The 24,925-nt window shown below is 33.6% G+C and overlaps 1 protein-coding gene across 1 annotated transcript in view; it reads left to right on the forward strand.

Annotated features, from left to right (window-relative positions):
• LOC111149702 (kinesin family member 18A) overlaps positions 1–24,572 on the forward strand; it is a 70,604-nt gene extending 46,032 nt beyond the window's left edge. Inside the window, exons 13-16 of the mRNA XM_022506923.1 lie at positions 14,517–14,958; positions 15,707–15,811; positions 21,253–21,362; positions 23,864–24,572. Coding sequence (XP_022362631.1) covers positions 14,517–14,958; positions 15,707–15,811; positions 21,253–21,362; positions 23,864–23,946 — 740 coding nt within the window. The 3' untranslated portion in view covers positions 23,947–24,572. The remainder of the gene's footprint in view (positions 1–14,516; positions 14,959–15,706; positions 15,812–21,252; positions 21,363–23,863) is intronic.
• Positions 24,573–24,925: the final 353 nt, after the last annotated feature.

Below are 24,925 nucleotides of genomic sequence, written 5' to 3' on the forward strand. Positions count from 1 at the left end.
CGTGAGATGATCCCAACTGTGACTTTCCTGGTGCTTTGTAGTCAATTGGGAATAAGGACCACCATGTTAGAGTGGGAATTCAATTAGACAATAGAGATTGCTAAAACTACGTGATTTCTGTGACATAGGAATATCACAGTTAAAGTAAGTAAGGGTTTATTTTACTTGGTTCTTTCATTTTTTGCTACTAGGAAATGTGTAAGTTTTCAATTCCTTTTCCTCTATAATCGGCATTTGGTTTACACTAATAATTCATTTATTTAAGGACATTTCTTATGATAAAAAATAATAGTAATAATCAAAAGACTTATTTAAAAGTAAAAATGTACCATGGTACTTGGGTAGCTCAGTCGGTTGAGTGACCAGCTCTTTGACTTAAGTTATGATCTCCAGGGTCCTAGGATCAAGCCCTCCATCGGGATCTGCACTCAGCAGGGAGTCTGCTTGAAAAATCTCTCTCTCCCGCTCACTCTGTCCCTACCCCCTCTTCAAGTACACACATGCTCTGTCACTCTCTGAAAATAAATTAAAAATCTTAAAAAAAAAAAAAAATATGCCAGCATTCTTGAAACTACCTTTAGGAAAATTGGCATATATGTTTTTCTTCTATTGTTCACTGAAATTCATGCCAGATGACTTATAACAAACTTCTCCAATTTACCTAATATTTCTAAACAGCATGCTTAAACTGTTATTTTATCAATTTATCTGTTTAGATTTTTTTCATCTTCTCATTCTGATTGATGAAGATTTAGCTCATTTTTTCTTCCCTGATCTGCTAATGTATCAGGGTATTTATATAATATGTAATTATAATGTAATGCATTATTATAGCTTATTATTATATATTATTATAGAACTACTATGTGCTAATTATTAAAATATTATTAGTGTGTAATATTATAGAACATATAATACATCATTATCTTAAATTTACCTGGCATATTAGCAGGATCAGGTAAGACGTGGCATATCATATATATATATAACATACCTATGCATGTATTAATATATGTAACATTTAATCATAGGACCTTCTTAAGGAAATTTTTATAATAAAATATAAATATTATTTTAAAAAACTATTTAAGATTTTATTTGTTTTAGAGAGCAAAAGAGAGTGCGAACAGGGGAAAGGCAACAGGAGAGAGAGAATCCCGAGAAGACTCCTTTCTGAGCATAGAACCCAATGTGGGTATCGATCTCACAACCCAAGATCATGACCTGAGCTGAAATCAAGAGTCAGATGCTTAACAAACTGAGCCACCCAGGTGCCCCATAAATATTATTTTAAAAATTTTTAAGTAAAAGTATGCTGACATTTCTTAAAACTCCTTTATGAAAGATAGATATGAGAACACTCTGTTTCTGCTTTCTACTGGAAATGTTTCAGATTCCTCAACAAAATCTGTAGAATAGGCTTCTTGGAGAAATGAAACATTTGAAAGATAGAAATAATGAAGAAGACTAGATTGTGCTCACAGGTGAACTTAAATAACTTAAAGGACAATACAGCCAATAAATACATTTTTAGATGTTTCTCTTCACATACAGCCATTCAGTTCTCTAATGTCTTTTGCATATACTTTTTCATGAGACTAATCCTATATATATTATTACCAAAATCAAAATATTCAGTGTATTGCTTTTATTACACTGCCATAGTTGATCATATTCCTTAAAATCCCAAAAGTTTGGGGGAGAAATAGCAAGTGGGACATTAATTAGTTTACATCTGAATTTTTTTTACTTCTTCATTAACCACTTAACCAGGGATCAAATATTTATTCATAATTTCTTTTAACCACTTAGCATATGTAATTTAGCGGGGCAGGCAAATCATTCCAATTTCATAATGATTTTCACTGTTGTTATTTTTATTTTTAAGCCATGGCTTATATTAATAGCATACTTTATTCTGTATAATACTGTACAAACTACACAAATATTAATGTATGTAAATTGTAATCCAGGTGATATTATGTTAGAATCTGGAAAATCACAGATGAAAATTTTATTTTTTTTTTCCATCTAATCTACAACTTCAGTGCTTGCGTTTGGAGTTCATTTTAAAAGTGGTTTTAATACATAAAAGTCTTTTGAAAGGCTTCTAAAACTTGGCAATCTAACAAAATGTTTCTGTCTGACTTCCTTTTTAAGTCTCTCTATGGACTTACAGTAAACAAACTTTTTGAAGCGGGAATCTCTAGCCATAATGCAAGAACAGATGAATAGAACACTAACCACTTTATCCTGAAATGCACATTTTCAGTTGTATATAAGATGCCTTAAAGCATCATATAAATATTTTAAGATGTTTCGTAAACTATTAATGGATAAGTATTACAAAAACTAGGATTGGACTCATTAAACAAAACCTGCTGCAAGTTTTAGAAGAGAAGCTCTTCTATATCTTTCAGTAGCCCTGTCTCTCATTACTTTTAAAATCCTGTTTTGAATTGTAGCATATAATTATTTTGAAAAGTTATGTTATTTAATCACATAACCTCCACCACCTCTTTCCAAACTAGAAGTTTATCAATAAATCTTTAATGTTGTATATGTATTTTTGTTAAATTTTACTTTTAAGAAAACTTTGTGATTCTAAAAAAACAGCAATCAGGTGCATTATATTATTACTTCATTAATAGGTACCTTCAAACTATGTGAACTGTTAATGAGCCTAAAAAGATCATCTTGAATATCAGGATAACTTTATTAGACCCTTCTAAGTAAACCAATTCCAAAGTTATTTTTCAGTGAACAGTTCCTCTCCAGGTAATTCCCAGACTGTGTTTTAGAATTTTATAAACTCTGGTTAAGTTGAAAATAGTCTAGTTGTTTTTTTTTTTTATTTTTTATAAACATATATTTTTATCCCCAGGGGTACAGGTCTGTGAATCGCCAGGTTTACACATTTCATAGAACTCACCATAGTACATACCCTCCCCAATGTCCATAACCCCACCCCCACTCACAACCCCCCTCCCCCCAGCAACCCTCAGATTGTTTTGTGAAATTAAGAGTCACTTATGGTTTGTCTCCCTCCCACTCCCATCTTGTTTCATTTGTTCTTCTCCTACCCCCTTAACCCCCCATGTTGCATCTCCACTTCCTCATATCAGGGAGATCATATGATAGGTGTCTTTCTCTGATTGACTTATTTCACTAAGCATGATACCCTCTAGTTCCATCCATGTCATCGCAAATGGCAAGATTTCATTTCTTTTGATGGCTGCATAGTATTCCATTGTGTATATATACCACATCTTCTTTATCCATTCGTCTGTTGATGGACATCTAGGTTCTTTCTATAGTTTGGCTATTGTGGGCATTGCTGCTATAAACATTCGGGTGCACGTGCCCCTTCGGATCACTACGTTTGTATCTTTAGGGTAAATACCCAGCAGTGCAATTGCTGGGTCATAGGGTAGTTCTATTTTCAACATTTTGAGGAACCTCCATGCTGTTTTCCAGAGTGGTTGCACCAGCTTGCATTCCCACCAACAGTGTAGGAGGGTTCCCCTTTCTCCGTATCCTCGCCAGCATCTGTCATTTCCTGACTTGTTAATTTTAGCCATTCTGACTGGTGTGAGGTGGTATCTCATTGTGGTTTTGATTTGTATTTCCCTGATGCCGAGTGATGTGGAGCACTTTTTCATGTGTCTGTTGGCCATCTGGATGTCTTCTTTGCAGAAATTTATGTTCATGTCATCTGCCCATTTCTTGATTGGATTATTTGTTCTTTGGGTGTTGAGTTTGCTAAGTTTTTTATAGATTTTGGACACTAGCCCTATATCTGATATGTCGTCTGAAGTACAGAGAAAAAATTGGTACTTGTAAAGAGGGGAAGTGGGTTGGAGAAGGGTAAAATAGATAAAGAGGATTAAGAATATACTTGTCTTGATACACATTGAGAAATATGTAGAATTGTTGAATTGTACACCTGGTATTAATATATCACTGTATGTTAATTATATTTTAATCAAAATAAAATAAATAAATTTAACTTTATCAAAAAAAAGAAAATAGTCTAGAAAATTTGCTGATCCTTAAAGTGACATCCTTTCTGTTTAGTAATCTGAATATTTCTCAACAAAAAGAAATTAAAGTATATCTTGTCATCATGAAATCTAAATGTGAAAGTAAAGATAGGTATCACAACTATGGTAACTAAAGCTGGAGATCTTAAGGACATGTAAAATATCTGAAAACAAATTGGTTAAATCCATATCCTTATACAGAGTCTGTCTTTTACTTCTTAGAGATTTTGCTATCCTAAACATTATTTTTATTTCTGCTATTATTCTTTATAAACTTTTGGATATATCAAAATTACATTTGTTGCCATTAAGATTTCACAGGCAGTTTACCTGTTCCCTGAAAAAAAGGAATTTTGCTTCGTTCTAGAACTCATGACTTTAAATCTATTTCACTCATTACTCACTATATTGAATGATTTTTTTCTGATGATTGATTCACATTTTTATTAACCCTCTTTAAATTTTACCAGTTGGTGATCATTCTCCCTTGTTTTTTGTTATATGCCAGGGAAAACAAGAGGTGGGGTGTGAGGTAGGGAGTAAACCTATAGGGAGTGGTCTAAGAAAAGATCTCTTCTACATTCCCTAGGCCTAGAACATTCATACGCTCTTCTCTTTGCCCATTCCGTTCATGTTATTTGCTTGCATTATTTCAGTTAGACTTTTGAATGTAAAGCTTCATTGCTTTGGCTAGACTTTGGTAGACTCAGAGTCCATAGATTTTGAGTAGAGCTTTCCCAGAATAAACAAGATATGTGTTTTGGTCTACTTTTTCCTTTATAGCCCCAGAGCCTATTTTATTTTCCTTAGAAGCTCGTAGATGTGTGTCCATGTGTGTCCATCAGCCTCCCCCTCTTCCTTCTCTCCCCTCTTCACCTGCTTTTAAAATTCAGTTTATACATTTATAAAAGTAATATGCATCCATAGTTGAGAAAGCTAACAGGTACTGACATATTTATGGAAATATTCTTGCCGTTTTGCTGTTCATTCCCAATTCTTACTCCCCTTTTAAAGATTTTATTTATTTATTCGACAGACAGATCACAAGTAGGCAGAGGCAGGCAGAGAGAGAGGAGGGAGCAGGCTCCCTGCTGAGCAGAGAGCCCGACATGGGGTTCGATCCCAAGACCCTGAGATCATGACCTGAGCCGAAGGCAGAGGCTTTAACCCGCTGAGCCACCCAGGCGCCCCCTCTTACTCCCCTTTTAGCTGTGTTTTCTGTTTTTTTCTTTTAATTTCCAAATTATATTTTTCCAATTTTAGATATCATCTGCAAATTTTTTATTTTGGACAATAACGACTTCATACCTTCACATGATACATACATTTCCTCCCCTACCCCATCTCAGTTTTTTAAAAGTAAATGTGTAGAGTGTTTTTAAGAAAATATTGTTTACTGTTATGCTAAAATAAAATATGTAAATTCTTTCCCTTTTTTTTTTTGAAGATTTTATTTATTTGACAGAGATCACAAGTAGGCAGAGAAGCAGAGAGAGAGAGATGGAAGCAGGCTCCCTGCTGAGCAGAGAACCTGATGTGGGGCTCAATCCCAGGACCCTGGGATCATGACTGAGCTGAAGGCAGAGGCTTTAACTCACTGAGCCACCCAGGCGCCCCTAAATTCTCTTTCTTGTATTGCTTTGTGGTTTCCATATGTAGTATTTGCTTTTTTTTTTTTTTTAAGATTTTATTTATTTATTTGACAGAGAGAGAGATCACAAGTAGGCAAAAAGAGAAGGGGAAGCTCCCTGCTGAGCAGAGAGCAGGATGTGGGGGCTCGATCCCAGATCCCTGAGATCATAACCTGAGCCAAAGACAGAGGCTTAACCCACTGAGCCACCCAGGCACCCCAGTAGTATTTGCTTTTATTCTCATCCTCTTTCTGATTCTCTCTTATTTTGTAGTACTACATCCTCCAGTAGATTCTTCCAGTGGGTCCACAGGAAGCAAACCTTTTTAAGATAGTGCATGTTTGGCAATATATTTTCTTGTTATTTGATTAGGTATAGAATTCTAGGTTGGAAATAAATTTTTTGAGACCTGTGAAGACATTGCTCCATTGGTTTCTAGATTCCAGTGCTGTTGTTAACTGACGTGCCATTTTTATTCTCCATAATTTATGTGTGACTTTTCCCTCCCAGGAAGATTTTGGGATTTTCCCTTTATCCTTAGTTTTCTGAAATATCACAATGATGTGCTTTGGTGTTGGCTTTTTTTTTTTTTTTTTAACCTCATTATACTAAATAGTCTGGGCCTTTCTCCCTGAAAAATCTTTATCTTTTCACTCTGAGAAATGTTCCTATATGAATTTATGCACATGTATATCCCTCCATATATATACGTTTCTTCCCTACTTTCTGTTCTGTCTTTGGACACTTACTAATCTGATATTGAATCTCCTGGATTGATCCTTAATTCTTTTATCTGCCTTCTAGTACTTACCTCTTTTGTTCTGGGAGATGTCCTCGACTTTATCATATAAGCTTTCTTTTGAGTTTTTTCCTCCCTCTCATATTTTAAATTTCTAAGAGCTCTTTTTAGTAAGTCAGGGTTTCTTTCCATAGCACTTTGTTTCTATTTGATGGATGCAATATTTTATCTTTCTGAAGATACTAATTATGATTATTCTAATATACTCTTCTATTTCTACAATGTCTATTTCCTTTCACTTTTTTTTTCTGTATGTAGTTCTATGTTCTATCATGTTGAAAGACATATCCTCAAATATCTGGTGACCCTGGTTATATTCTGTGTACATAGTTAGGTCTTTCAGCTTTGATTTTTGGTGATATCCAGAAACAGTCAGTTTGGGGGAGCCTGAAAATGTCAATACTTAGGTCTTTTTATTATTAGAGTTTATCTATAAAGAACTCTGATTTCACATTTAGGAGATGTATAAGCCCAACACCAGTATATTGAAGAAGTAAGAGGAAAATTTTATACATTCATTATTGAGAAATTATTAAAAACCACTAGTGTTAGCTGTGCATGTTGGCCATAAGTCTCAATTTGTCCAGAGAGTAACTTGTGTCTTCTAACAGGGTAACAAAGGAACAGTCACCTATCAGTACAAGTGATTGTGATGGGGTAAAGGGATTTTGGGGGCTGCAACTTCCTTATGCAGACTTTCAGTCAGTTCTGGTTTAGCTTCACCCTATACCTTCAAAGACCAGAGACTTTCTGAGGCTTGAGAGAGCTGGATTTTTATTCACTTTTGTCCCACTCCTTACATTGCTCATTTAAAAAAAAAAAATTTTTTGTTATTTATAATTTTAAAGAAGCAATATATATTTATTATTAAAAGTGGTCAAATGCTTAAAGAAGAAAATAAGATCACTCAGAATTTTTCCATTCATAATCTATGCTAATATTTTATAGATTATGCCATATTTTCTTCTGCTCTGTTTTCTGTGACTTTCCCCCCCTTTTTTGTTTACAGAATCTGTATGTGTATGCTTTGATTTGTTTTGGGTGAACTTTTTATTTGTTTTAAAAATTAGGACCATGCTGTAAGTAGAATTTACATACTACTTAATGAGTATTAATTCATAGATTTATGACTTTAAATAACAATGAAATTGTGAATGTTACATGTTTTATTTATCCTTACCCTAATTGATTTAATTCTCCCTATGGTAGAGACTCAGTCTTGTGTAGGGGTGAAGAACATGCATCTGGGTTATCAGAAGGCCTAAGTCTGTATGCCATTGTTTTATATTATCCTTTTACAGATCCAATGAAGTTCCCTCTACACTTATCATAAGTACTTAATATAACTGATAATCAGTAGAAATTAAGGTCCAGAAATGGGGTGTTGGCAAATGCATTCCTTTTCATGGATCAGCAGCCCAAGAGTATAGAACAGGAACCAGAGCCGTAGGTAGTCTAAGCTAGAAACTTCGCCTTTTTGCCTAAGAGATTCTCATCCGTATATGGTGTAGCCACCAATGCTGGGAGCAAGGCCCAGGGGTTTGGGCCCTTTCTGGTCAGTGTTCCTTTCAATACTGAGACAGCTGGGCCAGGACTGGATTTGGGGGCCTCTTAGTGCTACTGCTAGTATTCAGATATTACCATTTTACTGTATCCCGTAGCCTTGTCTCACCTTCTCCTTTTACCGCACCTACTCCCTCATCCCTATTCCTTACTTAGGGGCTCTAGTAACATTTAGCCAGTGTCTTTTTCTGAAGTCCCAGGGACAGCACTGAACAATGAAGTGGGGGGATATTTTTATGTTATTCTTCCCCCAAGCCTCCCTTTATTCCAATTCTAGCTACATAGTATCTTTCCTAAAGTCCCCAAATATCCTGGGGTGCAGATGATATTGTTCCCTTATTACCAGTATTAGAAAAAGTTTCCTCCTATTTTTGTTATAGTATATGGTGTTTTAATGGAAATCTGGAAAGGAAGCTAGATGTCTCTCCTCAAGTTACTATCTTGGTTAAAAATGATTCGTCTTTTGCAAAGTTAACCTTCATAGCCCTTCTTATACTATGGGTGTTTCTAAAGTAAAGTGACATATATAAGGCGAAGCCAACCAAGTAACTGTTCCAGTGAGAAATTTTTCCAAGTATTCAATTCCTTTCTGTCTTCCTCCCCTATCCAAAAGAGAAGGTTCTCATAGCATATGTATCATGTGTTATATGATCAAAATGCACTCATTACAGGACCATATTTTGCATTTTGAAGCCTCACTAATTATGGATTAGAAGACAGTGGCTGCTTTTTAAGGAAGAAAATGCAACAACTAACAAGATATTGAGAGTGGAGCAGCCAGTCTTTATATCTGAAATCATAGTAGATCTACGCCTAGAACTGAAGATAAATCCATGTCAGTGGTTTGAGGGTGTCTAGAGATGAATTTGCAGAGAAAGTAGAGTGCTTAACCTAAACAAGGGTGCTCTTTCTGTATTATGCTGTTAACTTAAATCTTTCCCTCCCTTCGCACAAATTCCTAGGAGCCAAAATCCATTTTCAGTAATTTCCTTTCTGCCACCCTTTTCTAGAACCATTTCCTACTTAGCCTCTCTCCCTTTCTTCCCTTTTCACCACTATCCAAGTATGATGATAACAGCCATCATCTCTGAATAAGTAACTGTATCCTCAAACCCCAGAGAGTATCTGCTGCTCAAGTCCGTGAACATGCAAACTAGACAGGGAAGGAAGGAGATTCCAAGACACCTACATTTACTTGGGTCAGAGCTCCTCAGTACAGGACCTCAAATGGAATGAGTGGGCTGGGGAAAGGGGGATGTCAGTAACAAGAGAATGTCAAATTTGAGGAAATGACATTTAGGACCTTTTGAACTTTTCTGTAATTGCACATATAAAAATGGTTCATGGTTTCACTGAAAGTTGTCCATTTCTGTTGATTAAATTATACAAAATACTACTGCTTTGTGTGAACTTATCTTTGGTCCTGATTGTTGGGCAGCTAATCACACCCATGTATGTCACTGAAAATGTTTTGAATCTACTTTATGTAATTTTAATCTGGTTATTTGATTATAACAGCCTTCCCACATCAATCACTACTATTACCAGTCTAGTCTAGGTTCTCATTATGTTTTGCCTTAGCTATAGCTATAATGTGTTACTGATTTCTTTGTTTCCTCTCTTACCCACTTATATTCTGTTCTCCACACCATAAGCAAGGCAGTCTTTCTTAAAAACATAAATCAGATCTTATCAAACCCATGTTTAAAATAATCTTCCACAGATATCCCTTTGCACTTGGAATATATCCAGATCTTTATCTTGTTCATAAACCCTAACACAGGCTGGCCCCTTTTGATCTCTTTAGTCTCTTCTTATTTTTCTTCTCTCTCTGACTCACTACACTTCAATAACATTAGCCTTTTTTCTTTTCCTTGAGTTCAACAAATTTATTGTTGCCGTCAGGTCTTTGCTCTTGCTATTTCCTCTGCTTCTTTCCCCAGCTCTTCATAGAACTGACTCCTCCACAGCCATTCAAGTCTCAGATCACACATCTCACCTTTAGAATCACCTTCCCCTGCCATCTAATTAATACCCACCTATCTCCCATCACTCCTCTATTCCATTTGTTTTATTGTTTTTCCAACTCATTTGTCATGATTATCTTAAGATAATTTATTTTTCTGCCTCTTCCCCCCAAAATGTAAATTCTTAAATGTCTTGTTTCCTGCTAGATTCTCAAAACCTATCAAAGTTCTGGAACACATGGCAGGTGCTTAATACTGAGTGGATGAACAATGACTCCTTTTATGCCGATATAATCCTCTTAGTTGTTTCTCTTGTACCACAGCTGATGAAAACTTTTTTTTTCTTTCATAATTAAACATTGTTCCTAGATTGAAATTATTAGTAGTGACTTCTTCTAAATGTATTGACAATATGGTTATTGTTATTAACTGGAAATGAATTTCAACATATTCACATATATGCCATGAATCATAATCATTTCAGGTCAGTAGAAATGCAGTATACCTACAATGTGTTAGAGAGTTAAAGTCCCAAAACTGCTTTTTCTAGACCATAAGATACATTACTACCCACTACCATCTATACTCAAATATATGATGTAGTGGGCTGTTTTTTAGATGAAAGACCCAGGAGAGAAGACTTGCTATGCTCCCAAGTGGCAACTAATCGTTTTATTCCACTTTTTAAGAGCCTACCTTTCAACAATGCACTTTAATTTTCTATACTCTCCTGTGTGACACCCACATTACTGAGGTATTTTGTTGACTATCATCATCTTTTAGAGTCCCTTGTTCTGAAAGTCTGTAACTACATGATTCCTTTTCTCATTTTATGAAGACTTTTTAAAGGAATTATAATCTGCCTTGAGGTTCCTTCTTTATCATTTCTACTCTGTAGGCCCAAGAATCATAGAATCTTGTTAGATAGTATTTTCTCAGGCTGAATCGGGGGAAACTACAACTACCCCAAGCCTTGTCTTCTGGAAAGTTACTGTACATCCTCTAATGGAAAAGTACAGCAGATCTCTTTTATAGACATAGAGCTAGCATACTCAATATTCCTGAAAGCCTATTAAAATGTACAGTACCCCTAACCCAACACTCCAGTTTGCCATACCCACTTAATGTACTTTATTGCCTAACTAGCTAAAGGAGAATGATTGTTTGTTATATAATTGTATTATATAATTGTATTTATATATTCTGGAAATCATATTCAAACTGAAATATCAGCTTCTGGTGTTTTTTTACTTTTCATGGATTAAATGGAGACATAATCCCTTTGTAGTTACAGTAGAGTGACTGTTGAGTTTGTATTTAAATCTTTAAATCTTGTTTTTGCTCAGGTTATCTTCTGAACCTTTCTGAGCAACTAGTCAACCTAAGTAATCCTGAATTGACCATCTGTTTTCTGCCTCCTTATTATTGTATGTATCTGAAAGTTGAAGGGATAAAAAGAAAAGAACCCTGTGGATTTGTGGGGGTTTTTTTAATTTTTTTAATTTATTTTCAGCGTAACAGTATTCATTGTTTTTGCACCACACCCAGTGCTCCATGCAATCCGTGCCCTCTCCAATACCCACCACCTGGTTCCCCCAACCTCCCACCCCTCGCCCCTTCAAAACCCTCAGATTGTTTTTCAGAGTCCATAGTCTCTCATGGTTCACCTCTGGATTTGTGTTTTGCATATGCTGTATTTTTGTAGCATCTCTTCTTCCAGGCTCAGGAAAACAATGGTGTGAATCTGTATTAACTACCCCATCTCCATGTTTCTCCTTCAAGTTACCAAATTTATCCTTCCTGGAGAGCAGAATTATGGCTAGAGATACATCATTTTAACTTTGCTATTGATTTTACTGATAAACTGTTAGTCTAATTATATCAAAATTTGATGTTGGATGTATATTCATACTATCCCAGAGAACAGGTGGATAGTTCTTCAGTGTCTTATGGAAGACCTCCATTTCCATGTTTGTTTTTTTTTACAAACAGTAGGGGGAAAGTGGCCCACTATCATGGGAATTTGCCCAATGCCACTCCAGGAATTATCCCTCTCTAGATACTACGTACAAGAAAAATAGTGACTCTGGATAATCCTTATGTCTTGAGATTTCATGTTCCATTATGTTTTAAGTTTAAAATACGGTTATGAAGCCTGCATTTTCAAAGAACACTTAGGTGTGTGTGATTTAACAATATGTTTGTTTATATTACAATTTATCATCAGCCTTGATAAACTGGCTAACTGATAAATGGAAAGTGAGACATTGTTTGAAATGTATCCTTTTAATGATAACTGTGGTTTAAGTATTGATAGAATACTGGAAAGTAAATTACAACTTTCTGTATGAAAGTATTCATGCTAACAGTTGAAGCATATTTACATTTCTAGAGCCTTTCTTCGAACCCTAAGTATTTTATAGATATTGTCCAATCCTAGAAAATTCCCTGTACAGGTGGTATCCCCTTCTTTTGGGGGGAGAGGGGTATTAATGCTCACACTGCTTAAATGAGTTGTCCAAGGTCACTCAGTGAGTTGTTGCTGAAGCCAGAAATAGAATCCAAGTCTCCTGACTCCTAGTTCAGCTCTCTATCCTGGATATAGTTTTCTATCTTCTATATACCCCTGCTGCCTCTCAGGGGAAAAGAAGTTAATCTTCCAGCTATTAATAGCCACCAAATTGGTGGTAGCAGCACAGTGGAGAAAAGTAACTTGTCTTTACACTGCAGCATTAGTATAAAAATATCTGGTAATGGAAAATTTGACAAATGTCATGTTAAAGGGAGTGGAAAATTATTTTAAGATCTGGATCTCATTTATCTAGTTCTCAGAAAAGTAAAATTCCTTAATAGAACAGGGATCATATTTTTCTTCCTGTTTTTCAGTTGTTTTTCCTAGAGGGTAATTGTCAACCTAGCCATAGTAGAGCCTGTCATGAACTAACATAATAATAATAATAATGCATGTTCTGTTGGTGATTGTTATTAAGTGTATTTTCTAACTTGGTTGAGAGTTTGAATTGCTTTATTGAAATACATAACAATTATTCAGCTTTCAATGTTATTTAAGTTAGTATTATATCATAAAGCAAATCTAACATCAATTGGGAATTCTATTGCATGATTTAAAAACATAGGCAGAAATATACATTGTAGTTTCTTTCCTGGACAGTACACTTGAAGCAAAGTTACTTCATGTCAGGCACCTGAAGTCACCATGAATGAAACAGGCAAAACATAAAAAGTTAACTAAGAAATACAAGATGAGCGTACTCGAGTTGATGAAGTTTATTGTTAATCTATGCAATCAATCATTGCTTTATATATTTTTTAAAAATGTTTGAGAGGTAAATATTTAAGCATGTCTAGATTGTGGGAATTCAAACTTAAGTTTAAACAAAACAATTTGTCTCTTAATTTTGGACCAAGAAATAAGAATTTCCCTACTGACGATCTCTGGATATCATGTTTATGTTAAAGTCACTAGAAGTTTTTAATCAGAAGAATGACATGATCAGAATTATGTCTTAATTTTAAGTGTAGGAAAGCTAGGATTGGTGGAAGTTGGAAAATGCGAGGAAATGGTAAAAATTGGTTATTTGGACCCACGTGACTGAAAAAGTAGTGGCAAGAGGATAATTACAAATAAGAGTGTATTTCTTTAGGGAAGTATATACATTTACTAGATGAAGGGAGATGAGGTGACATGTTGAAGAGGTAGTAGGGAAATCATTTTGAAAAGCTTCAGAAGTTGTAGGATAGGGCTAAGAAAAGTTCATTAAACTTGGTGACCTTTTGACATTGGGGAGACTTAACTTGTACAGAGTGATGAGGTTCATGCAAGAGTACTCTGACCTCTTCAACTTAGGTTCATTTATCTTAAGGTATTAATCTAATTTCTGAAAAATCTATGAATTGGGTATGGCATAGGAAACAATCAGAATGCTTAATTAACCACCGTACCTGAGGTCATAACAAATTTCATTTTTTCATCCACCTAGAATTTTATTGATCATTGTCATTCCTGATAATTTAGACTAGACTTCCACTCAATTAACAAATAACTGGTGATGTTTTTAATAGAATAAGTTACTAATCTCTATTCCTGTGGTTGTTGAATACTTTTTTCTTATCTGAAATCTAAAACATAAAAGCTTGGAAGAAATTGCTTATAAATTTTGTTAGAATTTGTTGGAAAATTGTTTTCATGATTACCCTAACCTCAATTTTGCTATATCTACAAATTAGTATTGATATTAGCCATTTATTATTTCTGTTCTAGAATATCTTTATAATGAGCTCATTAATGTTATTTGAAATTATTATCAATAATCTATGTTTTTGTTTTTCTTTCCAGCTTTCTTTTAAATTTTCATCAGTTGACAGAAAATGTACTTTATTATTTATTATTATTTATTGTCGTCGTTGTTGTTGTTGTTATTGTTGTTTACCTCATAGGATTATTGGAAAACTAGGTGCCATTATTGAGATTCTTTTTAATTTTATTGAATAGGCACATCTTCAGGTGAATCTAATCTACTTAAAATTCCTCCACAAAAAAGAACCCGAAGAAAGCTCATGCCTTCTCCCCTGAAAGCAAAACATCCGCAGAAGTCTGCACTGTCTGAAAGTTTACAGCTCAATGATTCTCTCAGCAAAGAACTTCAACCTATTGTGTATACACCAGAAGACTATAGAAAAACATCTCAAAATTCATCTGTAGTGACTTTATTAAAACCATCATCACATACTACAGGTTTTCAGACCATCAGCTCAAGTGTAAACAGTGATAATTCTCTGAAAATGTTATGTGAAGTAGATACTCCTCTCAGCAGGAGAAAAGAATATAGACAAGAAGATTTGGACTCTACATTTACTATATGTGAAGACACCAGGAGCTTGAAGAGTAAATTACCTGAACAAGAATCACTGTCAAATGATAACATTTTACAAAGGTACAAACAAGAGTATTTGCCAAGTATTCATTTGTTTTTGTTCTTGTTTTGTTATTTACATAACCTTTAAACCATAGCTTCCTTTTTCTTCTTTAGTTATATTTAAGGTCTATTTCATGGGTTAAGTATGCAATCTTCATTACAAAAGTCAGTGTTTTACCTTCATTTAATCTTGTCTTTATAAATATTAATCCACTAACACAGTATTTTAAGGCCTTTAATTTGATATCTTAGTTGATTGACTCTCAGTAGGCTAGAAGAAACCTTAAGATATACTTAGTTGTTCTGTATACTCCAAAGTTAGATGATATAAGCCATCATCGGAGTATTACTATGTTTATTATTGTTTATTAATATGTTCACTAAAGGAAATCTCACATTTTTATATTTCCAAGGTATGGTTGACTACACGTCATCCAAGCAAACCTCCTTCTCATTTTGTCTCACTTCTCCTTTCATATCCTGTACACTTCATCTGTATAGTAACAGGTATTCCAAATATGAAAAGAATGATACGTTGACCTTTCTATGCTATTGGGATGCAGAAATCTCTTTTGAGAGCAACTCTTTCTATGATATAAAAAAGAGAAAAGAAAACCCCAGGGCAAGTAAGAGAGGATCGAGAATAATACTTTTCTTTATATATATTCATATGAAATGGTATTCTAATTATAAAAGTGTATGCCCCCTTTTTCTCCATAATACAAATCAAAATTACTCTTTTTATTTTTTATTATCTAATATACAGGCTTGCCTCTTCATTCTCAACTAAACGTCCTCTACCTATACCAAGCATAGTACCATCCTACATGGCAATGACTGTTACTGCCAAAAGGAAACGAAAGTTCACAAGGTACAATTAACCATAAACAGTGCTTACATAAGATCATCTTTACACTTTGTTTCCTATAGCTCCTTTTTATTTCTTGTATGAAACTGTGAATTCATGTTTAAATGTACATATAATTAATTGCTCTGAATGCAGCACTGGATTTATATTATCAAAGGGAGATCTTGATAAAGTCCAAGTATTTTACTTGATAGTTACAAAAAGTATTCTCTATCTCAGATTATTAAAAATAAATTGAAAAGTCTTCTGGCCTCCAAAAATGTCATTTAATTTTAATTTTTTTTCTGGTGACAACTTTTACTCATTTGGTATTTTTCTTTTTGTACATTAATGAATTTCTTCAGTTCTAAAATTGTTTTACTTTAATGGATTTTGACATATGACTAAAATGTAATGAGTGAAGAGACTTATGTTTCTGGCTTTGACAATATAGCTTATATGAGACCAAACCACCTATCAAAAACAGTTACAAAACGTGATAAATACAACCAACAGCTGCTTTCAAGGCCCTGGAGACCAACCAAACAACCAGGACCTGAAGGTCTAAGATCCAGAGGAAAGGAAGACAAGCTGTAGAGAGCCAAACTTTCTTTGCCTCATTTTTCCATTTAATATTTGCCAGCTCATGGCTTCAAGTATAGAACCCAAGCACAAAATGGAAGCCTGCAGCTATCAGCAGTCTCACTGAGTTGGGAAAACAAAATAATTCTGTCTGTAGCTTTTGCCCTTAAGATATTTGCCACATTCTGAACTCTGGTATAAGAGGCCAAGAAACAAAGCTGAAAGAAGCTAAAATATTAAGCAGAATTTTAACATTCTCATGGGGCTAGGATACAAAAACTGTTCAGGAATTATTGAGAAGAAAAGATGCTGTTGAACCCCCAGGATTTTATCTGAGTCCCTTGAAGGCCTGTGCTCTAGTAGTAGGGCAAACCGGAAATAAACCAGTCCTTGAAAGCCTGAAAAAGACTTCAGATTAACTCAGTCGCTTTTGGATCAAGGTGATCTATCTCTGTTCTGCCTGCTAGCCAGAAGAAAATTAAATCACTTCTGGAGAAATATAACAACTAGAACATCTACAGTTTTGGGGTCTTTTTACATGTTTAGCAAGTAAGCAAAAATTACCAAGTATTTCAGTAGACAGAACCAAATGACTAAAAACCTATATCCATAAGTGATTCAGATAGTTAAAGTATCAAGTAGGGACTTTAAAAATTTAACTGTGATTAAGTTCAACAAAATAGTGGCAATTTCCCAAAGAATTGAATTGTATTAAAATAAATCAAATGAGTATTCTAGAACTGAAAAATTAGAATCTACTGAAATTAAGAATAAATAAATATTTAATAGATTAGATACAGCAGAAGAGAGTTTAGTGAACTGGAAGATAGGTTGACAGAAAAATATCTAAACCAATGTACAGAGTGATAAGACAGAAAATATGGAGAAGAGTTAAAAAAGATATATGGGACCCAGAAAGGTCTAGCATGTACATATTTTGAGTCCCAGAAAGAATGAGAAAAAGAATGAGGGAAAACAGTGTTTGAGGAGAGGCTGGCTAATAATTTTCCAAAATGACAGAAGGTAACTAATCACAGATTTGAGAAGTTCTGCAAACTACAAGCAACATTAATAAGCAGAGAAATATACCTAGGTACATGGCAATAAAGCAGCTAAAAATCTAAGACAAGGAAGAATCTTAAATATAGTGAGTTATATGATATGAAGTCCATTATATAGTCTTTGCATGCCACAACACTGAATGCAATGACAAGACATAGTGAGTGGTTACATTGTAAAATGGCTCTGACTTGCTTTAACTCTTTTTCTTTGACATGTGATTATGGGGAAAAGAGTACCAGATCCTAAGATAGAATAACTCTTATTATAAATTCCCTATTTTTCACCATGAACCTGTTCTCATCTGGGCTAGTCTAAACAAATTTGCAAATAGTCTACTTGTACCACATAGAGTATTATCAGGTGCATTTAGGATCTGTCTTTTCCTCCAAAGTACAGCAGAGTCTTGGAATGTAGATTTAAAATTAGTAGACTGATTTTTTCAGAATACCTCTAACTAATCCCATGACATTTAAAATTCTGTATTTTGCTATGGCACAAATTTAAATGATGCAATTTGTCTGGCTCATGTATGGATATCAGTCACTTAATGAGTGACCGTAAATAACCATCACCATCTTAACACTAATTTTCATTGTGTGGATTGTGTTATTCTTTCATTAATTAGTGTTGGAGACTTTTCTGGTTCTTCACAATTCTGTTGTGTTAACTAAGATGTAGCAAAATCTTATAGCTAATAGCAATTTAAAATGTACACATAATCATTATAAAAATCAAATGATTTTGCAAGAAATGTCTAGGTATGTAAACTGTATATTCAGAGTGGTTTTAGATGAATTAAAGAGCTTCCACATGAGCAACTAATATTGTGAAATAATATTAAAGGACATATAAAGAAAGTAGGATTTCTCACACCCTATTAATTGCTCTATTACATTCCCTCTGGTACCAATAATTAGATCCTGCCATTAACTAAGGTTAAAAGAGATTAATGCTAGAAGTGTACATAATTACTTTTTTTTTAATCTTCCTTTTCCCCAATTAAACCTACATGAGTTTGAGAGTAATAAACTCTGGTATTTTCCACTTAGCACCTTTATGTACATATTTGGAGGGGGGTGTATTCTAATACTTTTTTTTTAGAAGGGAAGTCTCCATGTGTATCGTTATTTTATTTAGTTTGTATCAGTTTTTCTCTCTGAAAAAAAATTTGGAATCCAAAAGCACTGGGTATTCTAAAAACCCACAGAACTCAATTTTTTAGTTACTACTTAAATTAAGAATATTAAATTTTTAATAATTTTTATTCATTTAATATCACTGTAACATACTATTTTAACTAAATCAGCCTACCCAATATATAAATATAATATATCTGTATGTAAAATTTTATTTATAAATTATATTAATCAAAGTTTTGGGGGGTTGTTTGCTTTGTGTATTTAGTTAGTTGGTTTTTGTTTGTTTCATAATCTTTCATAGCACCCAGAAATGGGTCTCAGACTTGTCACACATTTTTGGTTTGTTTTGAAAGACACTTAAAGGTTCCAACTAGAAATTATCTCAACTAAAAGAATATGAGATGCAAATGTTAATTAAGCAAAAACATACTATTTGTATAAGGGAACAAAAGGTTAAATCTTAACTTTCATTAATAGAGAGATATAATTTGGCACATTAGTAGAGAAGTCTTTAAATTTCTTCTTAATATAGTCTTTAACATAATTTGAATTTTCACTCATACCAATTTTAAGTCTTACTTTATGATCCAACATAAATCTAAAATAAATTTATAACATGAGTGTTAAACATTTCACCAGTGGATTATCTTATCTAAATCCTAAAAAATGTTTGCATGTATTTTACATATATATAAATATACAATTTATTTTATTAGGCTTTGTTTTCATTCCTAGAAACATGAAGTTTCTTTCAGATAGATTTATTCAAAAGCCTAACTTTCAAGTAAAAAACAATTTATTAGTAAACACTGATGTTCTAGAACTAACTAAAGTGAAAAAATCATTCCATAAAATAATAAAAATAATTTTAATATATATTGTTGGGAAAACTAACACCTATCAAAAGTAACTAATGACAATGATCTGTATTTTTTTTTAAGATTTATTATTTATTCGACAGATCACAAGTAGGCAGAGAGGCAGAGGCAGGCAGAGAGAGAGGAGGAGGCAGGCTCCCTGCTGAGCAGAGAGCCCGATGTGGGGCTTGATCCCAGGACCCTGGGATCACGACCTGAGCCGAAGGCAGAGGCTTTAACCCACTGAGCCACCCAGGCGCCCCAATGATCTGTATATTTAAAGAAAAATCACCAAATGACCAAAAAAGAATTTTTGCCTTAGCTGGTATATATGTTATCCAAAAAGGGTGTTTAGTATCCAAAACAGAATTATTGTAACTTAGTTTCGCACCATTTAAGAATAGAGATTTTCTACAACTGAATTTCCTTGCTTTCATAATACTAGTACTTTTTTGTTACCATTTTAGGTAGATATCATTTATATTCTTGAACAGAGTAGGTAAAATTACTGCTTGTTATACCTCATCATTTTTCTTACAGGCTCTAGAAAAGTTGAAGTACATAGATTGAATTATTTTTGCCAGCATTCATTGTGCTCATTCCTAATTTTTTTTTTTTTTTTTGCTATCATATTAAATTGTCATTTTCAACCTCTTTGGACAACCGTAGAACGAATTCATCTTCTCTGTATTCCACAAACACACCCACATCAGTTTACCATGTGGTTGGTTACCATAAGAGCTAATTGTTGCCATAAATGGGAACCCTCCAAGTGTTAATGCAACTGACAATCAAATTAGTGTCAACCTGTAAAATGGTATATGATATCTTTTTTAATCAGAAACTCCTTAAAATTAGATTATTTGAATCAGTATGGAGAGGGGATGCTCACTCTTCCCAACCCTACCTGTTAAAACTTGATCCTCTTTGGGTTAAGAAGGATTGGACTGTTATTTTTCAGGGCCCAAATAAAAGGCATCTCATCCACAAAATCTTTCAGTTGTTTTTTTGGTTTTTTTGTTTCTCTACTTTTAGAATCAGGAACCTATAGTTTGAAAACCTTTAGCATTGTGTTTTACTTTACATTATATTATTTTGTATATTTGTCTTATTTTTCCCCCTCCTCACCAAATTCATTATGTAAGTTTTCAGAACAGGGGTTATTACTACCTACCTTATTTGTATATCCTATAACATGAGACCATAGTAGTAGGTCTTTAGTAATAATATGTCAACTGGAATTGAGTTGGAAATTTGACCCTTTAGTATATGAGATTGATATAATTTTTTTAAGATAAAACAAATGGAAATAGGTCCTTCTTTCCATTTCATTTTCTATAATTGTAGTAATCAGAGAAAGATTCTAAGCCTATTACCATGCTTTGATTTGAAAACAAGGTTTCCAAACAATCTCACTTGTTTAGATTCTCCAGATTAAGATTCTCACTCCAAATTTATAATATGAGCTTTGGTTTTTCACCTCTTGCAAGATGCTCTTTATCTCTATGCTTTGGATAGTAGTATTGGCTTATATTCTAGCAGAGCAGCCTGAAAATGTTTTGTTACAGAATTGCTACATATACCTACAATCATAATCTCCAATTTGAATAAATATCATTAAAATCAAAACAAATTTCCCTATGCGCCAAAACTGTATTTTAGTACCTCCAATAATTTTTATGGGATTTTGTAACTTATTATTTTATTATTTCACTTTCTCTTTAATCTTTATTGCGTATAGAATATGTATTAAAACTTACCAAATAATGGGGAAAAAAGAACTTACAAAAAATCCTTTACTAAAATAAAAAGTTTTTCCTTACAGTTCTGCATCAAATACTTCATTAACTGGCGAGGTAAATTCTGGATTTGCCAAACGCATTCGACAAGATAATGCAAATGAAAAGGATTTACAAGAAAACAGACCAACAATGGGTATGTCTCAGCTCTTAATTTGATATTTAATAACATGATTACCAAACATACGTATACTACTTTACATTTTCTTACAGTGTTTTCATTAGAATCTCCTTTTATCCTTTCATCACATTTATTAGATGTTAAGTGTGATTATCCATGTTACAGATAAGAAGAGTTAAGACCCAAAATAGATAGGCACCTGGGTGGCTCAGTCGTTAAACGTCTGCTTTCCGCTCGGGTTGTGGTCCCAGGGCCCTGGGAGTGGGAGGCCTGGTTCTCCTCTGCCACTCCCCCTGCTTGTGTTCCCTATCTCACTGTCTCTCTCTCTCTCTCTCTCTCTCTCTCTCTCTCTGTGTCAAATAAATAAATAAAATCTTTAAAAAAAAGACACAAAATAGAAAATACCTGAGATCACACAGATAGTTCATGGTGGAGCCAGACTTGTAACTTTACATTCTGTATCCTTTTTGTTGTCCATATTGCCTCATACTGCAGAAGAATTCATAAATAATTTAATAATTGAAATAATTAGCTACATATATTATTTAATAGGTTAATGATACCTATATTTTACAGATAAATTTTATCTTCTTGAAATTTTCCTCTTACTATTTTTAATAATTTGCCCTCTGACTCATTTTTACAATTATGGCCAGGCTTCAGCCTGTACCTAGTTAGAGTCATATTGTAACTCCTATTATCAAGTTGAAAAAGATGCTGATGGAGATGACTACATCCTCTCAATTGCAAATGGCGGTGACATGAATCTATAGTAACAAAAGCACATCTTTAGTGAAGTTAGAGGTATATAGCACAAACCAGTTTCTGGGCTTTGGTGTCCAGACCTCCATCTCTCTGACACTATAATTCCTAAGACTTCATTTAAGAAATATTTATTTACTATGCACTGGTATGTGCTAGTTTCTGTGACAGATAGCAAGATCATTAAGACCCAGTTTGTTTTCTTCCCTAAAGGAAATTGTAATTACAGCACTTGGAATTTAAAGGGGTTTCATGAGTTAATGAGTGTTTCTAAGAATAACATGAAAAAACTATTGCTATTTTTTTCTGTCAATGCTCTTTCATTAGAGTAATATAAAATTTCTCAATAGCTTTGCCGAACTATGTCAATAAATCCTTACTACTTGTGGTAGCCAGTGGCATCCTTAAGTTCAGTGGAAACGCCTTTTGTGCAAATTTTAAAAATCAAATAAAAATGTCCTGAAACATAAAATTTACTATGATCATTTTGTTTAGCACGCCAAAGTTAGTAATGTTTTAACAGTGTGTATGTGCAGTTGGTATGGCTATGTACCGCCCCATTGGTCTCCTGAAAAAAAATCCTCCACTAAATCATAATTGTACAACCAAATAATAAATTTATGATACTTCTCAAATAGAGATTTGGTTTTTCTAACATGCGTATTTTCTAAGAATGGCGTAAAGTGCATCAAATATCTCATATATAAAGAGAGATGAATAAAATAATTCTACATAGAAAGAAGTAGGAGTTGATACTAAACTGCAATGCTTGCCAAAGGACAAAGAAGAGCTAAAGCTACTTTAAAAGATTATGTATTGTTGAGGATAATAGAGCACCTAGAAAGAGGTATTAGTTTAAGGGAAGGAAACAGTTTATGTATAATAGGTTATTCAAGTGAAAATGCCTATATATGCAAGAGGAATTACTAGAAAAAGTAGGAGAAAACTGAAACTGTCTTTCTTAGAATATGTTCAACTGAGTTCTCCAGCTAACAGTGTACAAATAAAAAAACAAAGGAACATCAGTGGGAAAGAAGGTAACTGCTATTTACTGAGAAATAAGAATACTGTCAAGAAAGTATGTGGCCCTAAAACTAAAACCTAATGTGACAAGAAAATGGATAACAGACAAGACTGAGCCATAAAGAAGTCAGTGGCACCTGTTTTAACAACACTTGATTGAGCAGACAATCATTGTGAAGCCTGAAGAAGAACCAGAGGAATGGACATTTGAGAGGTGGCAGTAAAAGAAATAAGAAAAGTGAAAGAAATAAGGATTAGCACTTAAGGAAGTACTAGATTCAAATTATACTCCTAAAAATAGGAAAAATATGGAAGTTTAGAAGCCTTAGGGAAGTAATCTGTAAAATGAGGAAAAAAGTGATGATGCAAAAAAGAAAGAGAACAATGCTAGTAGAATAGTCTTCATTAGTTCAAAGGAACTAAAATTAAATGTAATAGTTTATTCAGTGATGTTATTTGATACCTGCCAGGGTGGGGGTGGGGTGTAAACATGTGCACACTAAAAACTCAGTAGGGAATATGGAGAAATGAATTTCTACTTTTAAACCAATGTTATTAATGTTTGTTTCGTGTTATATTTTAAATCATGTTCGTTAACAACTATGAATTTCAAGAATAAATTTTTCTTCTTATGGATATAATTTTAACAAATTTTTATAACTTGAATGAATAGTGAGAATTCTTTTTGAATACTTTTACCATATTTATATGTCTTTTTATTTCTTTTCTAGACTATAAAAGAAACATCCATAAAGTAAAGCCAAACATGGTTAGAAAATTTGGAAGAAGTATTTCAAAAGGAAGTCTAAGATAAGTCACTTCAAAATCAAGGAAAATGGAATCGACAAATCTCCTTTCAAAAGGATTTGTTGCCAGTGCCCTTTCAGAAACTTATTTAAAACCTTTGACAGAAGACCATCTGAAACCTAAGTTTACCCAAATACCTTCAGCAAGCAGAAAATAAAATTCTTCGTTTCGTTCTTTTGTCTTCTAAGCAAATATTAAATTTCAGCAGAAAAGGTTATGTTTTAATAAAGTTACTAAAATATTTGTTACCCTTTATAATCCGTAAGTAGGCTTGGTGGCACGTCAGTTTTACTACGCTACAAATTGATTAGGACATTTTAGAAAATAGTGAGTTAAATTATCCTTATTGTTTTTTCTTCTTAAACAAAGAGAATTTAGAAGTGATAAAATTATGGCCCAGGATATATTTGGTCGTACATTATTTTAATCATATATATATATAGGACTTTACTTTCCAAAAATACTTTGATGTACAAATGTACATATATGTGCCCACAAAGTTGTAAAGATTATTTAAGTAGTCTTCATGAATAAAATACTAATATTGTTACTTGCTACTCAGTATATTAAAGATAAAGATTTTACAGTGTTTGCTTTTTTGTCTTTTTAGTACCCCTTACATACTTTCAACTGTTATTTTATATAAAATGTGAATTTTATAGATTTGTGTTTCAGATTAGATCAGGATATATGGCACTAGAACCAAGTCTGAAAATGATCCATATATTCCTACTGATAAAGTTTTAATCATTCCTTCTCCTATAGGAAGTACACAGAGCTGCAGTGAGATCATATTGTTCACCTGCCTTGTTTGACCTTGTTCTTCTTCTGAATGCAATAAATACTTGATTAAACGTACTTTGAATTTTATGTGGCCTGGGAACTATTCCACTTAAGCAAATAACCACTTAACAACCTAAACAGTTGAAACAACCTAAAAAGTTGGAACATTTTAGGCCTTTTAATTTAGTCATGTCTCTCAAGTT

This window comes from Enhydra lutris, unplaced genomic scaffold (genome assembly GCF_002288905.1).
Source record: "Enhydra lutris kenyoni isolate GAN:26980312 unplaced genomic scaffold, ASM228890v2 scaffoldscaffold22, whole genome shotgun sequence".
Taxonomy (NCBI): Eukaryota; Metazoa; Chordata; class Mammalia; order Carnivora; family Mustelidae; genus Enhydra; species Enhydra lutris.